Source organism: Pavona decussata, unplaced genomic scaffold (genome assembly GCF_977016875.1).
Source record: "Pavona decussata unplaced genomic scaffold, jaPavDecu1.1 SCAFFOLD_49, whole genome shotgun sequence".
NCBI classification, from domain to species: Eukaryota; Metazoa; Cnidaria; class Anthozoa; order Scleractinia; family Agariciidae; genus Pavona; species Pavona decussata.
Genome location: NW_028145471.1, coordinates 1,790,001 through 1,812,198, shown reverse-complemented (window position 1 = coordinate 1,812,198; position 22,198 = coordinate 1,790,001). Strand labels below are relative to the sequence as shown.

Genomic DNA, 22,198 nt, shown 5'->3' with positions numbered 1-22,198 from the left:
CTTGAAATCTTTTATGTTGTACTTTTAAAGCTTAACTACTGACCTCACGTCTATTACTCGCTATTGCAATCCACGTAACTTAGTAACGTCATACAAAACACTAAACTCTTACCCAAGAAGTCAACTTAACATTATAAACGATATTTACTATAGCTCAAAACAACTTGTTCACGGCATAAGTCTAAAGTCAACCCGGCCCTTCATTAGAAACGACGTTTTATAGGTTTGGCACGACGTAAATGACCAAGACCAGGGTTGTCAAGGAACAGCCGAGAACGTTTAGCTTTGTCCAGGAGACAAAATAAAAATAAAAACAAACCTTGATCATGGCCCACAGGAAAATACAGTGTAAATTACGATCAAAGCGAAAGGAATGACCTCGTTATCTAGCTGTGTTTATACAACGCTTTCCAAAGGTACGTGTTTTCACCTCTTACTTAAGTCTTGATTTTGTTCTGGTTCAGTAAATCAAGTACTAGGCAGATTGACGCTAATTATCCACTGGACACGATGAGTTGAAATTCATATTTGGCTGTCCTTATGCTTCATGTACCATCAGCGGAGATTTCCTGACAGAAAAGATAAACTTTTACTTTCCTCTTTTTCTTTTGTACTCGAACAGTATTTTTCTTTGCACATGACCAAGAAATTTTACCCTTTTCTTAACAACTGGGGCAAAATGTATACCGCTCACGTAAAAATGAAGAAAAAAAAAAAAACGTTACGTTACGTTACGGCGGCCATGTTGGTGTCCCAAAACAAAGAAATGGCGGCCATGTTGGTGTCCCAAATTAAACCCCTGGAAATTGAACTTTATTTTTATGCAAATACTTTCTTTTGTTTCAGTAAATCAATATGGCCGGTAGTCAAGTGAATGAAAACACTCTATTAATTCAGTTTGTTCGAATATCATTGGTTGTTAGCGGTTCTACAAATAAATCCCGTACAAAATTTCTAATAAGGATTTAAGGTCAATACAACAGCACTAACTATGCTACACGGCAATGGAATGAGTTGGTTGGTTTTAAACGCACTGCCAAAGTCGAACTTTCAACTATCGCTCTTGTTTGAAACAGCAGTACCTCAATGCCAGAAGCGGGCCTAAACAAGCTAATCTTTAACTTTTAATCATGACTTTGGAATTTTCTTAATTTTATGCTAAAACCGATGATGAAGCAGTTCTTCCTTGGTTCCTCAGTGGGCGTTATGAAAGCACTGTGAGTTAACAGTCCTTATTTAAAAGTTACAAGATAATCTGGATAACACTGGTTATCATAGAACACAACAAATATGCTTGGATTTGCGGTGTTATCTACAACGCTGTCATATGCGTCTGTAGCGTCGCTTCCTTTGGGTGGAGGAGTTAGCATTCCCTGGCGTCCAACTGCAAATTCACCCACAAGGACACGGGCAAGATAGAGGTAGCGATTCCCGGATGCATCTACTGGTGAATACTTTAGATGCGTAGAATAGGAGGCATCTCGTGCAAAATAAACTCCATTCCCATACATTGTTGCTGAAATCAGTTCAAAGTGTAAGCAATTATTAGAAAGCCTTCAGTTTGAAAACTCTAAAAAAATACGCTTCCAGGATCGGTTAAGGTGTATCATCCCTGGAGAAAAAAATAATAATCTCTAGCCCCAATTTCTGACAGTGATTGAAAACAACAAAAACAACAACAGCAACAACAACAACAAAACAACAACAACAAAACAAACAAACAAACAAACAAAAAGCAACCAAACAAACAACAAAAACAGAATTTCTCCTTCAAAAACAATGTCAACAGTGTACTCTGTCAATTTCGTGGAGATTATTTACCTTCTGCTCATTCTGCTATTGGCTATACAGGTAAACATTACCATTCTTAGTGACTATTTAATCTGAAAGTGCATTAGATGGCTAAAATAAGGCGATTAACATAAAATCTCAAATGAAATTACTGGGAAAGGATTCCACTACTCCCTTGTTTTCACCAATCTTAAGCTATTTACCTACAGGGTGCCTTTCGTTGTCTTACCAATGTCGAGTGATATTCATCGTCAACCAAGTCCAAAATGAAGGTTAGTTGAGAAGTCTTATTTTCTTGGTAGAAACCTGTGGTTTTGATCCCTATATTTCACAATCGTTCCCGACGTAGTGAAGCAAAGGTCTAGGAGATTGTGAGAGAAAATTACCGAGAGAACAATAGTCCCAGCTCACGGCCGTCACCCACTGGATCGGCATAAACAGTGTTGAATACTGTCAGCCGTATCTACTAGTAATTCCATTGGATAAAGAATCTTACCGTTTTTCCCACAGTAGCTTCTGTTAAAACCGAACGTGTTTATGCTCGAACAGCTTCCTTGAGCAGTTCCATGAAAGAGGAATTTTTCGTTCCCACCTTTTTTCTGGTCCATCTGCTCCCTTTTCACTACATATGCACGGTAAAGTCCAGGGTTCTGCACTCGCTCGATCTTAGTGATGTTGATAACGATGGTCTTTTTTATTTCATCTGCTACTTTGCTGTACTCGGTTGCATTGTTGATGGGATCCAGCTCCGCTAAGTGAACGTCTATATCTTTCCCTGAACTGTCTTTGGGCTGCACACTCCACTCATCGGGCAATGGAACACCTGCGTGTTACACAAACGAAATATATATATTTTTTATAGCAAGCATACTTTTTTGTGAATGAATAAACGCAACAAATTTGAGAGAATAACATTCATGTATCGACGGCCACACCCTTAGTTGTTGAAAGACAATGGTAGCAATAAAGAGGACAAATGAAATGACGTCAGGCAATACTGTTATACTAACACAGTCTAGATAACCAGCCGTTGTTTGGAGAGAAACATCGGCCTCGAGCGTATATATATCTTAGCTATATATTCACTATTTTTCTCTTTATGCGCCGAAATGTTTACCATTTAAACAATTAATATCCAAGTTTTGAGCGTTGCAGCACTAGCATTGTCGGCATCATTAACATCTTAAGCGAGAAAGTTATGCTTGTTATGCTTCATTTTGCATTTGATTATCGTTTGTTTGTGTCTTAACAGAGGTCGTATTTTGCAAGGATTCGTGGCGTTATTTCCGTTTGAAAGTTTTGTGGACGAAACCTCAATTCTGAGACACTTTACCTTTTCCGATCTCCTTCCTAACGACCTTTCTTTCCTCTCCATCTTCCAGACAAGTTTCCTTCTCGTCATCGAAAACAATCTCACATCTGGCACCGTCAATTAAAATGATGACGGATTTTTGATTAGCAGCAAACGCCTTCTCTATCTGGACGTTATTACTGGCGTCATAAGGCACTGGGACCACATCTTCGTCTTCATAATAGCACCACTGAATGTTCTGTGACATGAGCTCCTCGATCCCCCTGGTATGCTCTTCCTCTTTTGTTTGGTTCAGGATTTCATATATGGTGGTGGCAACATCTACAACGTCTTCTGCGTCACCTCTCAGGGAAATGCGACCAACTTGTTCCTCTATCTTGACAACGGTGCCGTGTGCTGCTCCTAAATCCTTTATTTTCTTTTTCTGTCCCTTAGAAAGCTTGCTAATAGCATCTTCTTCAATTACTCTGTTGATGCAGCTGTCAGCCAATTCTTTCTGAATTTCATCAACGACTTTCTTGACGTCTTGCTTGCTGCCTGCAAAAATTTCCACGTAGCTGCCATCATCTTTATCATCTATATGTTTCTTAGACGCTGTGGTATTTGAAGACGATGAGCCACTCTTGCCAAATCGAAACCAGCCAGCAATTCTGGACAAAATCCCTGCTCCACCTGGCATAGATGAGACACTCGCCTCCATGGCATTACGGTACTCCTGCAACATATGTCTTTGATAAATGACAATTCGAATGAAGCGTAGCGAGCTCGGGGTTGGTTGTTCTTGAGCAAATTTGGCAATTGCAGCTAACATTTCCTCAGATGATTCTTTTACACTTACTCGGATATTCCCAGTTCCAATGGCTGGGAGCGATATCGAGGTTATGCCGTCAGAGTCAGCTGTTTTAAGACACTTCACAATAGAATCTCTTATTGAAGCCATGCTGTGTGTGTCAGGAACCATGTGGTAAATCTTCTGCGCCCGCAGCTTTCCTGCTCCGGTAACTACAATAGCTCCCGGTGACTGGATTCCCAGAGATGAGCATTCTGTTTGAATACTTTTACCACCTGCAGTAAGAATTGCCTTTCCAACACCGCCACCAAACGCAACATCTAACTCAGGATTCGACAATATGACTAAGGCATCGGTTACCTCTTTGGTAATGTCACCAGTCTCAGCTTGAACAGTTGTGTTGCCTATGGTGATCTCGGGTTTCAATAGATCTAATTCTTCCGTTGCAGTTTCAGAGGCCTCATCGGTATCTGGGAAGTTGTCCAAATTGAAACTTTTAGTAGCCGCCCTGCGTGGCTGACGACGCTTTTTGTTTCGACTATCTGCTGGTGCAGGAGGCTGGGGTTTGCTTCCCTTGAGACTTTGAAGCTCACTTTGGAATGCCTGTACTGATGATAAATCTTTGTCATATACAACCAAGTGGACTTCCTTTACTTTGCTGCTTGGGTTCGTTTTACTAAATGTGAACACCTCATCCAAGGATGCAGAAGCTACACGGCCGTGAGGAAAGTGAAGATTTCCAGTTCCAATGGCAGGTATGGCAATACTTGAAAGGCCTCGCTTCTCAGCTTCGTCTAGGCTTGTCTGTATGATATTACGCAATACCTGACAATAAAAAGATTATGTAATTTTCACAATGGGTCACACTGGGATTGGAAACTGTCTGTTTAGCTGAACGAATAGTTGGTTGTTAAACTGATAACTTGATACTTTGTTAGCTCTAAGCATTATAAAATCCAGATCGAATTCATTAAATAAGCTGAATTAAATTTCACATTTGCCTACATGTACTTAGTGAGTAGATAAAGAGATTCTGTTACTTCGTTGGGTAATCTAAAAAAAAAAAAAAAATCCATGGTACATCCTAATTAAAATCGTTACAATGCAATTGGAGTGTATCATCTTTCATGTTCTAACTATTCTCTCGGCATTTCGTAACACACGTTTTATCGAACATCCCTTAATTAGACCGCCTAACTGTAAACAAGTGGGGGGGGGGGGGGGGGGGGGGGCTTTCTGGTTGTAAAAACTGATGTATTTAGTACCTGCTCTCCTTTTCCATTTTCCCATGCGGCACAAGAAGTGTGGAAAACATGCTTGCAGTCCAAATTTCCCCCACTCGTAACGACAATTGCACCCGTCTTTACTTTTCCAATCGCCTTACATTCCTGCTGTAGCTTGGGGCCAGCGGCAGCGCTCAAGGCTTTGGCACTTGCGTTTCTACTGAGGTCCAGTTCTGTTGACGTGGAGTTCACGATCACATCAACCTGAAAACATGCAACTTTTAAATATTTTACCTTTTTTACGAACCAAAAGGCCCATGGGACAGACAGGCCTTTGTCTGTGGTTTACCTTGCAAAACGCGCTAAAGATGACGGCTGCTATAATCAGAATGTAAGGCTAGTCCATAGCAAAGAACGTGAATTTTCACGAGTCTCACTTTCCATATCCTCGTTTGACCCAGACTCAAAGATTGGCACTGTTTCTGGGGCAGTCTACCACAGACAAAAGGCTTTATACGAGAGAGTAAGATGTTTTCGGTGACGCAGTCAGTACATTATTGTTTGGAATTGCTACCGAGGCGGAAAGGCTTTCCTCCAAATTGATATTATAATGCATATTAAAAGCTGAAGAAAAATCACCTAGAGATGTGTCTTGTTTTTCAAATGAAACCAATTTTAGATTCAGCGTTTGCTTATTAGCAGACTGTTTACGTTTGCAGTATTTAATTGGCATCAGATCTCGAGCTCAGTAAACCCCATCTCACCAATATCTCACGAAAGGTTTGTTACAAGATAAATGTAGTTTAGCACTTTTCTTGGGTGCTCGCTAAAGTGGTTTATTTTTTTCCAGTAAATCAAGGGTGAATCTTACCTTTTCGCGTGTCATATCTCCAACAACGAGAACCAATTTCAAACCCTCTGGTGTTGTGACGACATTTGGACCATCCGTAGAGGTTGACACAAGTGAAGGACTAGTCACTGCATTGCCTCCGGTCTTGACTGTCCGTTTGTGTCCTACTTTTGCCGCACCTTTTCCTTTAAAATTAGGATCATGTCCGAACTTAGTATTAAGCTCATTCACGAAGGCTGTTACGACTGCATCGTCCGTGCTGGTGAACTGAATCTCAGACAAAAGGCTTGCTGCATTTTCTTTGCAGAACTCCAGTGCTGCATCGACCATAACTTCAGCGCACAGCCCACGCGGAAATCCGCAGGCGCCAGTGCTAATGGCAGGGAGTGCTATAGATGTGAAGGCACTTGCCTCTTGCAGTACATTTGTCACCGCATAGCGCAGAAACTTCTCTTCTTTTGGAGTCTTGCCCATTGATTTTTCTCGCGTCGCTTCTTTTCTCCACATGGGACCCACAACATGGATTACCTTTCTAAATGGCAATTTTCCCGCAGAAGTGACGACAACCTGTCCCTCCAAAATGGATCCGTATTCGATCAAAATTCGATCACACTCTTCCTGGATTGCTTCTCCACCGGCCTCAACAATTGCTTTGGAGACACCAGTCGCGTTCTTGAGCCTAGCGTTGGCTGCATTAACAATGACATCGACGTTACGATTGCAGATGTTGTCCTTAAACACCAGAATTCTTTTCCCTTCTGGAGTAAGGAAACTGCACTCGCATTGTTTCTTCATTTTCGTTGATTTTTCTATTTCTTCAAAAGCGTTCTTCTTGGACGCATCTTTATCAGCATTAAAGTGCTCGATTACACACTTATTTTCGTTTTCTATTAGGGCTAGCATTTTCTTCCCTTTGTTTTTATTCAGTGCCTTGCGCATGAAAGGTATGGTGACAGGTACTCTCTGGCTTTCAACGGTCGAAGCTAGATCTTGAATCATCTTAATGCCCTTGTCAACGCCATCGGTAGTTCCAGTGACGATGACATCTTCGTCATGTTGATCTGTTATCCCCTTTATAACCGTGGAGTGATTGCTTAAGTTTTCTTGTATCTGTCGAAGATCTTTTTCCCGGTACTTTGCCAGAAACCGTCTGGAACCCCTTGGCAAATCTACCACTTCGCTGACGATAGTGTTTTCTTTCAAGAAATGCTTGATTTTCTCTAAGGCGGATGAAGTATCTTCCTTTCTCCCTGATAGCCATAAAGTATTACTGTTTCGATCGACAGTGATGCTTAACATGTACTTTTCAGTGAGTTGATCCTTCAATAGACGCCATTTCTCACTTTTCTCCAATTGGACTTGACCCTCATCTAAGACAAGGCTTTCTTCAACTAGCAGCTCTTTCACCAAATTTGAAGCTTTGTTCGCAGAGTCAGAGTTCATCGCCACGATGACGACCTTGCCGGAGTTTTCGTATCCTTCTTCATCATCAAACACAAGGAGAGCTTGTACATTATTGGCTGTGAATTTCTCTTTCACGAATTTTTGCGCCATTCCTGTCCGAAGCACGTTCAGAGCATTCTGGGATATTTCAAGACTCACATCCTTCACGTTAAAAACCGCTTGCCACAAAGTTGCAACTACCTTATGGATTTCTTCAGGAGGGCCACAAACTTTGACTTCCCCTTTTGCGAGTGATATATCAACTTGCGTGTTCTCGTGTTGGACTTCAAGTTTCTTGTCAAACTTTAGATCCTGCAAAAACTTTAGGCGCAGCCGTGGAATATTAGGGACAAGTTCAGTTATTTTAGAGGCTTCAATTGTAGCGTCCCTCTCAAACTTCGTCTTCAGTAACCGTAAATCTTCAGCTAAGGTTTCTATATCTTGCTTGGTACCTGTCAAGACAATTTCATGTTGCTGATTCAAGTACTGAACTTCTAATTTTGCCTCCATTTGACTGCTACTGTTCTTAAAACGCTCTACAACAGCTTCCCAAGAATCTGGTGTGATGTTCATCGAAGTTCTCTGAAAGCCACCAAAGAAGGAAGCAACTGCTTTGGAAGCGTCTTGAAATCGATCCTCATCCGTTGATGTCTTGTTCACTGGCACAAGGGTAATGATGTTACAACCATCTTTCCAGCTTATCTTTACGTCATGTTTGGCTTGGAGATGGGCCAAGTCTGCTTGATGTCGTTCAAAAATGAAGGGCATCACTCGCGAGTCAACGGAGATTTGTTTCTCCAGCTCACTTTTTGGTCTATCAAGCAAGGATATTGGTTTAGCGAGGACTGGGTTATGACGTTTAACTTCGAGATGCACTCCATTTAGGACGTGATTCTTTGTCATGACTTTCTTCACAACTGTAAAAAAAAGTAAAGAACTATTATAATTGGCTAATTAAGGGGTAGGCTCCAGACCACTGTCCCTAGTCCTAAAGATTTCTTGCTTTGTTATATGGCTTTGCCTTAGCTGATCAATGACAACAATTAATGTCTGTTTGGATCCCTTAGGTAGCAGACTTGACTACGCTTAACGGACCGCTACTGAGATGAACAAATCAATAACTAGTTGCACAAGTCATTAATTTTAACCTCCGACTCTGTTGATTAATTTGCAATAACTCAACCAATCACCAAAAGACAAAGTAAGGCAGAACAGAAACAAACAAGAAGGCAAAAAGGCTCATCATGTCTAGAGATGTTGGGTTAATCATCTTTGTGAGTTTAAACGACTACGTTGTATACCTTGTGGGTCTGCAAAGTAAACTAGCGCCCAGCCTTCTTCTACATTGAGGTCTACGTCGGTAACGCCGCCGCCGTTCTTTGGGTTATCGAAGTAATAATGCACAGTGTCCTTGGTGGTGTTCTCCCTGTTCAAACCAGTCACTTGAATGCAGTGGCAAACAGGCACTTTCTCTATGGCCAATGAATTACCCTCCAGTTTTCGCTTCGCAGCCTTCTCTGTTATAACGTCGTAGTCTGTAACACAAAAACAGTGTCAGTACTTTTGCCAAAAGCACTCTTGATAAATTACCGTCATCTGCAGATTTCAAGTAATTTTATAACTCCTGTTTCTAGGAAGAGACAGATTCTCCTTGCCTCTCCAGTAGACACTTTCCTGTGTGCTATGAGGTATACAGTAAACTAATTCTGTGATGACCGCTACTCAAGCAGCTGTTTCGACAGAGCATGTCCAAAAAAGCGTAAAAGCGTACGGCGTGCAGTCGAAGCATGATGGATTCTGAGCTTTTATCGAAATTTATTGGGTATTTCCCAGACTACCTTTCGGCACTATCGCGTACGCTTTTAGGCATTTTTTTGGACAACCTTTGTCGAAACAGCTGTATACACTCCATACACTCCTTCAGACAGTTTATCATGACGTAAAGTGTCTATAGTCATCAAGACGTGCTGGATAAAAGAAGAAGAAGAAGAAGAAGAAGAAGAAGAAGAAGAAGAAGAAGAAGAAGAAGAAGAAGAAGAACAAGAAGAACAAGAAGAAGAAGAAGAAGAAGAAGAAGAAGAAGAAGAAGAAGAAGAACAAGAAGAACAAGAAGAAGAAGAAGAAGAAGAAGAAGAAGAAGAAGAAGAAGAAGAAGAAGAAGACGAAGAAGATTCGTGAACAAGATTAATATTGTGCTGTAGTAAAATGCCAGCTTGCACTATGATTCAGTAAAGTTTCTCGTTTCTCTTTAAAGTGAATGAATGAATAAAAATAAATAATTGATAGACTGACTAACAGAATGAACGAACGAGTGAGTGAATGAATGAATGAATGAATGAATGAATGGTGAAGTCAGAAAGCGAGAAAGAAAGAAAGAAAGAAAGAAAGAAAGAAAGAAAGAAAGAAAGAAAGGGATACTTTAGTGATGCAGACTAATTCTTAGCTTTACCGCCGTAACTTACCATATACTTTACTGAACGTCACAAGTGCAGACCCCTGTATTCCAAATTCTATATCTGATACTTCCAACCCACTGACAACCTCCAAGTAACATTGTAGTCCATCTCGAGTTGTTTTTTCACTCAGACCTTTCACGAGAAGTCTCACTTTATCAAAGGGCAGTTTCTTGACCGGCTTTCGAAGTGTGACGTTAAGTTCTGCATTGTCAAGGGTCAAATTTCTTTTTCGTATAACTCCCTGTGCACCTTCAACACAAGCAAAGCAAAATAAACAACAAACACGTTAAAAATTGAGTCGTTCGCAGTAAGTTATATTAAGTTTATACAGGTGCATTGGAAACTTCGATCATAATTTAGAATATACTACTGGAGTAGCTATTATACATCTTTAAGAAAGAAACCGGGAGGTTCACGTCCGAGAAAAACTGAAGAGTTAGCAGTACCCATGAATGCCTTTGGGTACGTAGGATAATATCGTAGGATATATCCCTAGAGTCCCCCCCCCCACCACCAACACTCCCAAGGTTTATGAACTCAAACAGCGTCCACTTTAAGAAAGTCGAACAAGCGGATGAGTAAAAGTATTTTTCCATGATTTAAATGGCAATAGAACTTTTGAGATGTTTTAACCATAATCTAAATCATTGAAAATTGTCTGCATTCATTTACGAACAATTGAACACACATGATGCCTTCCGTTATTTTGTCTTGGCTATTCGATTCCACATTAACAAGTCTCTAGGCAAATCATGAATTACAACAGTGCTACTTACTTTCAGCAGCTACAAATGTCACCACACAATGGCCCTTGTCAGACGAAAACTTTACGTCTTCTATTTCTCCTCCTCCTGAGCGCCGGGTGTTTTCAAAGTAGTTTATAATGGAATCTTTGGTTGTCGTCGGGGCGAGTCCAGTTACCTCAATTGTTCGTGACTCTTGCAGTTCCTCACTGCTCGTTAATGCACTTGTATCGTTACCAGGAGCAACACTTAGGAGAGCTCCGTCAAGGGAGTGCTTGTCTTGCTGTAATACACTTGTCACAACTTAAATGTAAACAGAGATAATAACGAATCATATTTGCTAAGCATAACGTGTAACTGTGTAATTGGAATCTAAGCTTTAAAGTCACCGAGACTTCCATACCTTTATTATCTTTTCTAATTAAAATTACGACATAGCTCTTAAAATAAATTAAAGTCACTTGAGTTCGGGGGACAGAATCCTAAATTGAGGTAAAATGCACAAACGCGTTTTGTATTACTACCCATCTTGTCGATTTATTCACTCTCACCTTGGTTTATAAACCCCTTCAATGGGTTGCTACCTTATAAACTAATTGCGATTTTGAGACGGCGATACCGCATTACTGTATATTGACGGCTGGTTGGGAGAAAATAAAGGCTCGGGAAATTATTAGAATTTTGACAAAACGCTTGTCACCATTTGATTACCCTTACTTATATACACTTGTGTTTTAAGAGCGGCTTTCCACAAATATCGACCAAGTGGTGGCACAAGTCAAAAAATCGATTTCGTTCATATTTTGCTCATATGTAACCCGTAGTGAGAGACAAACTGAGCTGTAGTTAGTTTTTCAAAATACCGCTTCCTTTCGAGTAAATATGCGAAAAACGATTTTGTCTCAGTTGAGCTCAAAGTCCGCTTTCGGCGGGATGGCCGATTTTCCTTAACTGTTTTCACGGCTCGCGCATCAATTAACAGACTGTTACTAACCTTCAAATAGCATTTATTGCTTTGTTAGGTCTCCTTCTTCTATTTCACGGAAAAACATTTTAAACCTTATTTACTTTTACGTCCGAAATAGGTTTAGAAGAGTATGCTATAAATGCAAATTTTCGGCAACCACATTTTAGCAATAAAACATTGCCAATTTTACCCATGGGCGATAAATTAGATTTCCCTATAACGACTTTCTATGGCTTCACTGTATACCTATTTATCATAATATAAAAACAAAGCTCTGGGTAAATGAAAATAAATGACCCGTTAGGCTTCAGACTTACCAGCATTTTCTTGAGATTTGGCGATCGAAGCGCAAAAAAGATTGCGTGACACACTGTCACGGGTACAAATAGTTTTTCTTTTTAGAAAGAAATGATGCGACATTTTTAAAAGGAAGCATTTTTCATTCGCAGTAGATTCCTAATGACCAATGTATATTGCGGCTGCTTTTTATAGATGGAAATTCTAGAGTATCCGTTCGCTCTGATGCGGAGTCCAATTCGTTATTGTGGCTGAATATAATTGTGTTAAAACAAATAATTGGAACATTTCTTTTCCTCTTGCTTTATCACTGCCATGACGAAATTACACTAGAAATAGGTTAAACGCAGCAAATTTGAACTACATGTTATTAATAATGTTATTTTGCTGCGCTTTTTGATCCTGAAATATTCTTTGTGTGAAGAAGAACGTAATTAACTAATTAGATTTTTGGACGTCGCATTTTGGACCTACGAATAAATTGAATTATTATTACGCCAGAGAAACAGTAAGGAACTGTAAACAAAACGGCGAGCATGGGAGTTTGCTGTTCGTTTAAGTCGATAGTTGGTTCGTTTGCTCGCAGAGGCAGAACCGCAAGGCCTCTGCTGTCCTCAGTGTGTCCTGTACAAAGAATATTGACCAGCGCAAGTCATGTTATGGTTTTCAAGATGGAGGGAACGAGGGCCATGTTTTTAACGCCAGGAAACATCAAGACAATGACGATTTGGGCTTAGCTGTTGAGAAACATTTATCGCCAAAGACACTTATCGGGCCCGGTAAGTTACCGGGACTTTCGAGAAACGGGCCCCTGGGCTTGTAAGCGAAAGTTTACGGTATTCCTGGAGAGAAGGTAGACACAGCAATACCAAATGTAGGAGCCGCAGCATGTCCTTACTGCTACTTCGTGACTTAATATTGTTGACACAATGTTCTGTTTTAGTTCTTTTTCGTTTCTCTCCAGAAAGAACTCCTTTCCTCTTTATTAGGTGTGGGACTTAATGAACAAACGTACCGACCAAATTTGACGGCATTTAAATGGTGATGTTATGCTTTGTTGGACTTCGAGTCAGTAATGTGCCCGTTTCTGAGTATTTATTCTGCGTGCGAAAGTATGGAAGCAAACGGACATTGGTTACGAAAACTAGTCACTGAAAATCGTCTTTATCCCCATTGAAACATACATTGAGACATTGAAACATACAAATCTTTATGGTGACACTTCCGGTTCATGGTTGTCTCGCAACAGTGTAGCTTCCGAGTTGTTTATTAAAAAAAAAAGAAGAGAAATGTTTATTAATTCGTAAACTGGATTGTTTTGTTATTCAGGGAGTAAGAGTACAGAAATAACCCCAGTTCGGGTTAATGAAGAATTCGATGCTAAATTCTTATTAAAACGTGTATGAAATGATCATAAAATACTGAAAACCTCGTCGTCGACACACTAATATGCTTGTATCGGGCGGGAATAGATGAAGAAGATGGCCAAAACTTATGTTGGATTTTTCATTAAGGTATGAGCTTAGTTTCCGTACCTTTGCGACTCAAATTGACCCACGTTTTTGAATCTCTTTTGGCTTTCGTAGTTCGCGGTCACCGGCTATGTCACGCCATTGTTTACAATGCGAATGCCAGATTTTCGACAGGGTAGGTGATAAATTCGAGGCTCTGCGGGTCACTTAAAATAATTTACCCAAAGTTCTGGTTTGATGTTATGATTGATAAGTACACAGTGAAGCGATAGAAAGTCGTTTTATGATAATTTAAGTTATCGCCGATGGGTAAAATTGCCGGTATTTCAGTTCGAAAATTTGGTTGTTAAAAATTTGCATTTATAGCATGTTGCTCTAGATCTGTTTCGGGCACAAAAGTAACCTAAGTTTTGAATGTTTTTCTGTAGAACAGAAGAAGAAGACCTAGAAAAGCAATAGATGTTATTTTATGATCCGTGACTGGCTGTGGATTGATACGCGGCCGGCCAAAGTTAAGGAAAATTCCGCCCGGCCGGAAGCGAATTTTGAACTCAACTGAACTGAAAATCGTTTTTTGCTTAATTACGCGGAAGGAAGCCGTATTTGGCTAAACTAACTACATCCCGTTTTGTTTCTTACTAGGGGCTACCTATGAGCAAAATATGAGCGAAATCGATTTTTTGACTTGTGCCACCAAAGGTTGATTTCGGTCGATATTTGTGGAAAGCCAGTCTTGAAGTCTACGATCAAAACTTCATGTCACGTATGAAACAAAAATACGTTCTTTACAGCTTATCCGATGTGGCTGTACCTGTCTTGGTCACTGAAATGAAGTTTGGGCCCCGAAAATTGAAAATATTGAGCCTTGAAAAGTGGTGTTTTCGAGTCCGCCATTATGAATTTATGTTCCAGTGAGCCCGCGGTATGAAAGTGATCGGAGTTGCGGTATTTTTATTCAAACCTATTGTGTTTTTGTCGTGACGTAATACTCTCAAGTCGCAACCTCGTTCCCAGGGTCTCTCTTCTTCCCGCCCCAGCGACAGAGAGAGAGAGACCCTGGGTGAACCTGGTCACGTGGCACCCAAAATCTGGGTGCTTGACACAATTAGCCGTTAGGGAGGGGTAGTAAAGTATGCAGTCGTTGCTTTCTCAGAAGGACGGAGAAGTTTACGACAACAAGGGATTTTACAACCAAGCGTTTCTACATCGCACACTCACTTGAGACCTGGAAGAGGTTCACGTTTCTTCCACTCAGGTAGAGTGTTGTTAATCCAAAAGAATTATTTTAAAAACATTCGTTTCAGAACGCCAGAGGGAAACCGACAGACGATGGGGGACGCTTGAGTCAAAACCTAAACAGGCATATGCATGGTGATTAGAACAGAAGTATCGCTGGCTTTACGCCTTTTAACAGAGCTCCAAATGGGGTGAAATGGGAAAGAAGATCAATTTTAGTATTGCAGAATGGAACACCAAGAATTTCGGCAATAGAATGTGAGCAGGCGAAGTGCTCAGAAATACCAACGGACTGAAGCAAGCCGCCTGTGAATATAATTCAAAGGTACTTTTCATCTTAGTTTATTCCCAACGTTCTTGACTTTAAGACGTAGTTAAACGAAAAATATTGAGCTCAGAGCGCTGATTGTGATCGAAAACAATGTATCTATTCACAGGAAATCGGTGACCAAATATATATTCAATATTGCATTAGTGCTTCGCGAATTACACGTAAATAAACAGAATACTGAACAAGAAGAATGTATTTGTATTTTCTTGAGTGATGAATTATTAATAATGCTGTTGCTGAAAGAATCTTTTATGAACTACATTTCATTTTATAGAGCAAAAGATGTACTTATTAGCGCAGTTTAAGCTTGAATAAATGCTATTTCTGATACAATTCATGGAATCAGTTCCAACTAGTGTAGAGTTGTAGAGTTTATGATCAACCTCTGCTTTTGATTGACCGTTTGAAATTCCCTAGATTGTACTTAATATACGATTTTTGCAGACGGCATGAAACTGCGCCAAATCTCTCGCATTTTGCTTGCTTAAACTCGCACCGGCTTGAAAATCTCTGATCGACTCTTGCGAATAAAATAATTGAGCGAGTATACCCCGACTGGGGAGAGGTTTGTCGTGTGCTGTCACGTGACCAGGTTCACCCAGGGTCTCTCTCTCTCTGTCGCTGGGGCGGGAAGAAGAGAGACCCTGGGAACGAGGTTGCTCAAGCGAGTACTGTAGTTCTCCTTCTGGCGACGAATTTCTGAGCTGTTTTGACCACAGAAAGCTCTCCTGGATCGTCTTCGCATGATATAGGCAAAGGGAATGAAGAAGGCATGACTCTGTAGAGCTAGTTCCGTCTGAAGAAGAGGCAGCCGAATACAAGAGAAGGAAAAGCAGACTTTGCTGAGTCGTTCATCTCTCGGGTAAGATATTAGAGATAGAGATTGATATTTAGATGTGTTATTTGCTGTATTAACAAAACAGGCAAGCTTTAAAAGTGTAGTGCCTGAGAATCGGCGACAATTTCTCTTGACTACTAGCCAGTTCATTCCCCGGAGGGAGACTACCGGAGACTGAGTTGAATTGAAATCGAAGTCAAGTTTAGGTTTTTAGCTTTGCTTTCGAAAGTTTGCCTTGGTGTTAAATTAGAGTGCACAGTTAAAGGGGCAGTATCATGGGAGATCGATTGGAGATATCATGATTTTTGGCCAAAATCACTAAATTTAAACTTTGAACACTGTGTTAATTAATTTCTCAGTCGCTTATTTAAAGAAATATTAATAGTGATTCTAAGACGAAAGGTTGATCCAAAATATAGTACAACCGGCGATTTTGTAGTGCGTTACAACAGCTAAAATTGAAAACGTCCGCCAGACGTTTTCAAATTTGAACCCCTCTCTATCTTGGTCATCTGCCGGCGAAAATATCCTTGGATAGTTTCTTTGCATTGTGATAGTCTTTTAATGGAATTTTGTCATTATATCTTGGCTGCTATCAACCGAATAGCGTCTTTCCGATTTTCGATGTGTTACTAAAAATAGCGTGATACTGTCCCTTTAAGTTTCGGTTCCGAGTAAGCTTACTGTTTTTGCGCTTTTTTACCATGGAAAAAGAATATAAATTGTAGTGAAAAGCTCTGTATGAATGGCTTCAATTTAAGCTGATCGTTCCCTTGTAATAGGACATTTTCACTATGGCGTCATTTTACTACAACTACCAGAATCCTTCTGGTTATTGTTTTATCATGCTATTTAGAGCTATTGTTCTTTGCTCTCCACTGGGATTAGAAAATTTGCATTTGAAAAGGAAAACAAAATGAATTCTGGTAGTTGTAGTCAAATGACGCTATCATGAAAATGGCCTATTGATGCTAAGTTTCCTCTTGGTTCAATATTTTCTCAGGTGCAAATGTTCAAATTGCTCCCTTGAGCGACTTACCAAGCCTGGAGAGTGCTGGTGCTGCATGGACATCATTGTATCCAGATTTGAATAAGTACAGTAATCAATAAACAAATAAATTTGCAAGGCAACAACAATTTGCAATAATTTGTTTTCTTCCCTTGCACCATCATGCATCAACAATGTAATAGTATTAACAGTCTTTTCTGTGTACATATATATTTTTTAAGGTGGCTCACATCAGGTTAAACACTACTGCACTGGATGCTTTAACGCACTGAAGAAATGACTAGCTTTACAAATGAAAATTTATTAAGGCATGCTTTCTGGTAACAAGCATCCACCTAGGCAAATGAGGGGAGGAAAAGTAGGAATTTTGCAAATATACATTGAAAACAATATTCTTGAGAGTTAAAGTTTGTGATTCAGCTATTAATTGACATTTTTTTGCTTATTCTAATGTAGGGTCAAATCAACCTAACAACAAACATCCTTTGTCCTACATGTCTAAGGGCAAACCCCCAAGCAAGTCTTGATGAGTTTGATACACTGTTGTTGTGGTAACAGTTCTTGTTACTTTCACTTTTGGTGCAGTGAGAGTTAGGCAAATGCATGCTACCAAAATGTAGTAAAGTTGAGACTGTTGTGAGCCACCTTTGATTTTTTTCTCAAGGTTGTTCTTCTTGATCATTGTTTATTCTTATAAAATGTAGATTCAATTTCATTTGTACAACAACAAATTTATTGGTGAAACAAGATTCTGGCACTCTTTTTCAAATTAACATAAAAATAAAATTATTAATGAACTGCAGACAATGAACCATAAACATTATTCCAAAATGGCTACCATATTTAAAATATTGTTTATATTTAAATTAGTATTTATTTAAAACAACACCAAAAGAAAAAACATTTGAGTTCTGGTTGCTATACATAGCTCAGGAATGTCTGTGCTTCAGCTCCCTATTAGCAGGGAGCAGGAGGTAAAGGGGGGAGGGGGGGGGGGGTGGAATCATTAAAAAATAAGCAGTGAAAAACAGAGGGTCACATAAATTTATGCTCTTGTGATCATAATTTATAGTATGACAGGAAGAGCGAGTTATATACAAAAGACAAAATAAAATATGTTAATTTAAGTCATTATTTAACAAAAGCAAGACAAGTATTTCAAAGTATTAAAATATTAATGTAAAGGAAATGTGTAGCATAATGGAGTTATATGATGCCAATGGGCTCTATAGATGATTTGAATTATGTTGGGGCAAAATGGTTCCAGTAAGTAACTTACAGTTTGCCTCCATTCTTGCTTTCTTTTTCTGGTATTTGAGCTACATTGTATTACCTGTTCAGGGGGAGGGTCATGAAATTACATTTGCATCGCTATGGAGGGTTACATCATGTTCATTGCTCAATTTAAAATCTCCACCTCAGTCCCTCCCTACCCACTAATTTCTGACCAGTCCCTAAAACAGAAGCCTATGTAATGGAAAGAGTTACAAAGAGGAGGCATGATGAATGGAGAGAAAACAGTTTTTTATTGATTCTATTTGTCAACTGGTGGTTGATGACAAAAGATCAAGAAAAGCCCTTGAGAAAGGTCAGTGCTCTTCTGTTTTGTTTGGGTTTTGACGTTGTTGCAACTCAGCGTCTGAAAAATAAATCAAAATTTAAAATAAATTACCAAAAGCATCTAATTGATAAGAAACAACTGAATGTGAGGTTTTCTTAAAACCTTTCTTAAACCAAAAATTCAAGCTATTTCTTCAAGAAAACCACTTTAAAGAAAGAAGGAACCCTTTTGTAAACGCCAAAGACCACCTTATCGAAAGCTGAGTGAAAATGGATAATTAAAGTGGTTTTCTTCGCGTTTGTTTGCACAGTTTTTGCCACAAGCTTCTGCACAAGCAAAGTAAACACAAGCTTACTCTTATCGCATTGAGATGTTTTGGAAATGCTTCGGAGGGAAAAGCTAGTTCCGGGAGCTAGTTGCACTTACATTATTTACTCGTTCAATCAAAGTTTAGTACTTTAGAAACGCAATATAAAATGTGTATAAAAATTTGTGACTGCTATTTGTATGGGTGCTGAAAAAGGTATCGAGGAATCACCAAAGATAAAAACAATATTCACACATTTCGCCCACTTTACATAAGCTTACCTTTTGCCGCTCCTTCCCCTTCGGAGATTTTTTTCAGGTTCACGATCTCCTGATCGCTTACCCTTTTCAAAAGATCCACGTTTAATTTGTGTTCACTGACTTGGGTGGAATGCCCGAGTGTCCCTCGAACTAAACCGAGAAAATAGCAAAACGTGCAAGACAACAAACTGGACCCACACATCTCTCGTTCTGTCGGCCGGACTCGCATGCAGCGCAATTCCTGCCGCTCGATTAGAGCAGTTGTTATACCACTGAACAACACAGCGACTTCCCACCATTGAAAGAACGAAACATTTTTCGAAAACGTGTTCGAAACCGTATGAGAATTTAGCCTCGTAGGGCTCGCCTGGGCTTCGAGTTGAGAGTTTGACGTCACTTGTTTTTCCCGGGTGACCCGGCCTCTGTTGTCATTGGACACCATCTGCCTTTGGTAACCAGGCCGCAGGAACATGGCGGTTCAATGGCGGATGAAAATTCGTGCAGTTTGAGCGCAAAAAAAAAAACGCATTTCCCTTCTTCTTATGAGGGTATAACTTGGAAATCATGTAATTTAGGACATAAACTACCAATCAACCGCAAATAAAAGGTATTCGACAATTTGATCGTAGTAGCACTTTAAAACACCTACCGTTCGCATCAGAAAATGTCACAAAAGCCATTCCCCTGTCAATCTGAAAGTCCACACTTTCCACCTCTCCACCACCAGATCGCCGTTCGTTTTCAAAGTAATTGATAATTGAGTCTTTAGTGGTCTTTGCTGCAAGTCCAGTCACCTTGATAGTCTTCTTAACATCCTTACTTTTGCAATATTCTATACTGATATCAAGTTTTGCTCCATTCAAAATGTGCTCGTTACGCCTGTCAACACCGTTCGCCGCTGTAACAAATAGCATAAGGCTGGATTATACCCGATTATCCGAAAAAACAAAAATGAAGACCATACAACAATTGCAGTTATAAGGAGTTAAAAATGAACTGTACATTTCTTGTTTTGCTGTAAGGAACGTTTTTGAAAGCTAAATTTTAGCTACGTGGAAGAGAGGCAAATGACTGTAAAGTAACTAGCCGAAACCATTTTCAGGAAAAAAGAGCTAAAAAAATCTGAATTTCGCGAGACAGAAGACGAAAAATTAAAATATAATTTTTCCTTTTCTGGTGATGAATGATCATTACTAAGAATTGAATCCTGATAAGTTCGTATCCAGGACAAACGCTTTAATTTTGAGAAAAAGATAAAAAGGACAACAACCACAAAGAATCGGATTTCGTGTTCCCGAGGTCAAAATGGCAATAAAAGTTAAACATCTTGAAATTTGATTCAAGAGGCTCGCATGACACTTGCAAAATAAAGTGCACAAAAAAATGGCCACTTCCCATCAATAGAAAAAAAAGTATTTTTCCTTTCCTAGACACCGACTGAAGAACAATAAGAACAATAAGGGCATAAATCAAAAAACGTAGCTACTGTCATAATTCTTAAAATTATTACCTTCAAACGACTCAAACTTGACCCTCGCAGAATTTCCTGTAATCTGCATTTCTTTCACGTGACCACCACCTGATCGCCTTGTGTTCTCTAGGTAGTTCAAAAGAGCGTCTTCTGTTGTATCTTCAGACAGTCCCCGGATAATAACAACATCACTCTGCAATTAAAAGTGTGAGGGAAAAAAATTGAACTTGGTTTGCATCACTGAGTATTTTTGACTTGTTCCACCAAATAGTCAATATCCTGTCCTGACTAAAATACTGGTAATCTATACGTATTTCAGTATAATACTGAAAAACTTCCGATATCATCAGACAATATTACAGTTGGATTATCTCACAGTATTTCAGTTATCCTGATGATCCTGAATCAATAGCACACAGTGGTTATTTCGGCAATCAAAAGGTGATCTTCTTTTTTTAATCATGATAATTTCTAAAAAGCAAGCTAATACAGGCAATGGACGGTCAATTCAAACTGAAAAGCCTGAGCCTTCGGAGAAAAATAATAATTTAAGAGCCAAATTAAAAGCAGATGGATACGGATGATTAATGTTTACAAATCATGCGTACACCCAATTATTTCACGCCAAAGGTAATGGAAATGACGAAATACCGTCATTTGGCACTTGCGAGACATTCTCCACTGACCCAAAACTATTCTTTGTATGGCTGTCAGGTTAATTTCTCATTCCCACTATTCGACAGCATAGAGAAAAATTAAAGTCACATTTCGTATACGTAGTTGTTCTCGTACTGGAATGTAAAGGTCTCTAATGCAGTGTAGCCATATAGGTTATATTTATAAGGGTCACGGCTGCCCGTGTTTAACCTGAGTTGAAGGTGCTTCTGAGCTGTCCCCATTGAACGGATATTGTGACACTTCAACACGTGCTCCATTGATGGTATGTGATCTAAGCGTGACATTTCTGGCAACTGCCAAAAAAGATAAGGAACACAACAAAAGGTCAACAAAACGTCGTTTATTGGCGCTGAATTCCAATGTTAATTATATTGGAACCCCAAAACTATTGTTTGAGCGTTTAGCCCCAGTTTCGTTGTTCTTACTTTAAAGAGTAATAAAATAAAGTAAAACAAAAAAAAAATACAGGTAAATTAAAAAACGGGTAAGAATTTCTTCGATATAAATTAATATAAAATAACACTATTTAAAAGTCTACTAAAAATGCCTTCAAGCCTTCTTGTGTATCATAACTTTACGCCCTTCACTGCTTCGGAAGAGTTTCTCCTAAGAATTGTTTGTGGCAGCGTTTGCACTTTACCATAGCATAGCATTTTGCAACTTCATTCTGCATGATAGGTAATAAGTTTTCCTTCGCCGCTAGAATGAAATGCGTACTAAGCAAGTCCGTACGTGTGTTTGTTGGTAGTAGTTAGTAAAGCACTAAGGTCGCTTGTCCGTCGGTACGCAATAAGATGAGGGGCAGCTTTTGAAACATTAGCGGAAAGGGTTAACGAAGACCGCATGTTGAAGTGTTTTTGAGTAAGCCGGTGATATAGAAAGAAGAGCTGAATTAGATCAGGAGCACCCGACGGTTGATTTCGGAAGATATCTCTTCTTAATGTTACTACAGTGGAATCTCGATTGTTCGAACCCTCAATTTCTCGAAACTCCCGATTCTTCGAACCAAAAGTTGTTTTCCTTGGATTTGCTTTCGTTAGATTTTTCCCCTGATATTTGGAACTTCCGACTTTTCATCTGGCGCAAATTCAGTTTCCGTAGGAGGTTCGAAAAATTGGTATACTACTTCATTGTATTCCGCATCTGGTCAAGTCAGAACCCAT

At 39.5% G+C, this 22,198-nt stretch overlaps 1 protein-coding gene and 1 pseudogene across 3 annotated transcripts in view; one reads left to right on the top strand and one right to left on the bottom strand.

Annotated features, from left to right (window-relative positions):
* Positions 1-729: 729 nt before the first annotated feature.
* LOC146481582 (protein mono-ADP-ribosyltransferase PARP14-like) overlaps positions 730-22,198 on the bottom strand; it is a 27,035-nt gene continuing 5,566 nt past the window's right edge. The window contains exons 2-12 of one of the 2 annotated variants that reach the window (XM_085108359.1): positions 21,225-21,328; positions 20,397-20,550; positions 19,536-19,784; positions 10,642-10,911; positions 9,872-10,114; positions 8,711-8,944; positions 5,988-8,326; positions 5,159-5,380; positions 3,125-4,718; positions 2,288-2,614; positions 730-1,516 (exon numbers count right to left, since the gene is read on the bottom strand). In XM_085108359.1, coding sequence (XP_084964485.1) covers positions 1,233-1,516; positions 2,288-2,614; positions 3,125-4,718; positions 5,159-5,380; positions 5,988-8,326; positions 8,711-8,944; positions 9,872-10,114; positions 10,642-10,911; positions 19,536-19,784; positions 20,397-20,550; positions 21,225-21,328 — 6,020 coding nt within the window. In that variant the 3' untranslated portion in view covers positions 730-1,232. Of the gene's footprint in view, positions 1,517-2,287; positions 2,615-3,124; positions 4,719-5,158; positions 5,381-5,987; positions 8,327-8,710; positions 8,945-9,871; positions 10,115-10,641; positions 10,912-19,535; positions 19,805-20,396; positions 20,551-21,224; positions 21,329-22,198 lie in introns of those variants that run through there. The other variant, XM_085108360.1, reaches the window with a different exon arrangement.
* Positions 14,350-22,198, top strand: part of LOC146481571 (uncharacterized) — a 150,889-nt pseudogene continuing 143,040 nt past the window's right edge. Inside the window, exons 1-2 of the transcript XR_014864453.1 lie at positions 14,350-14,905; positions 15,186-15,210. The product of XR_014864453.1 is annotated as an uncharacterized LOC146481571 (transcript). The remainder of the gene's footprint in view (positions 14,906-15,185; positions 15,211-22,198) is intronic.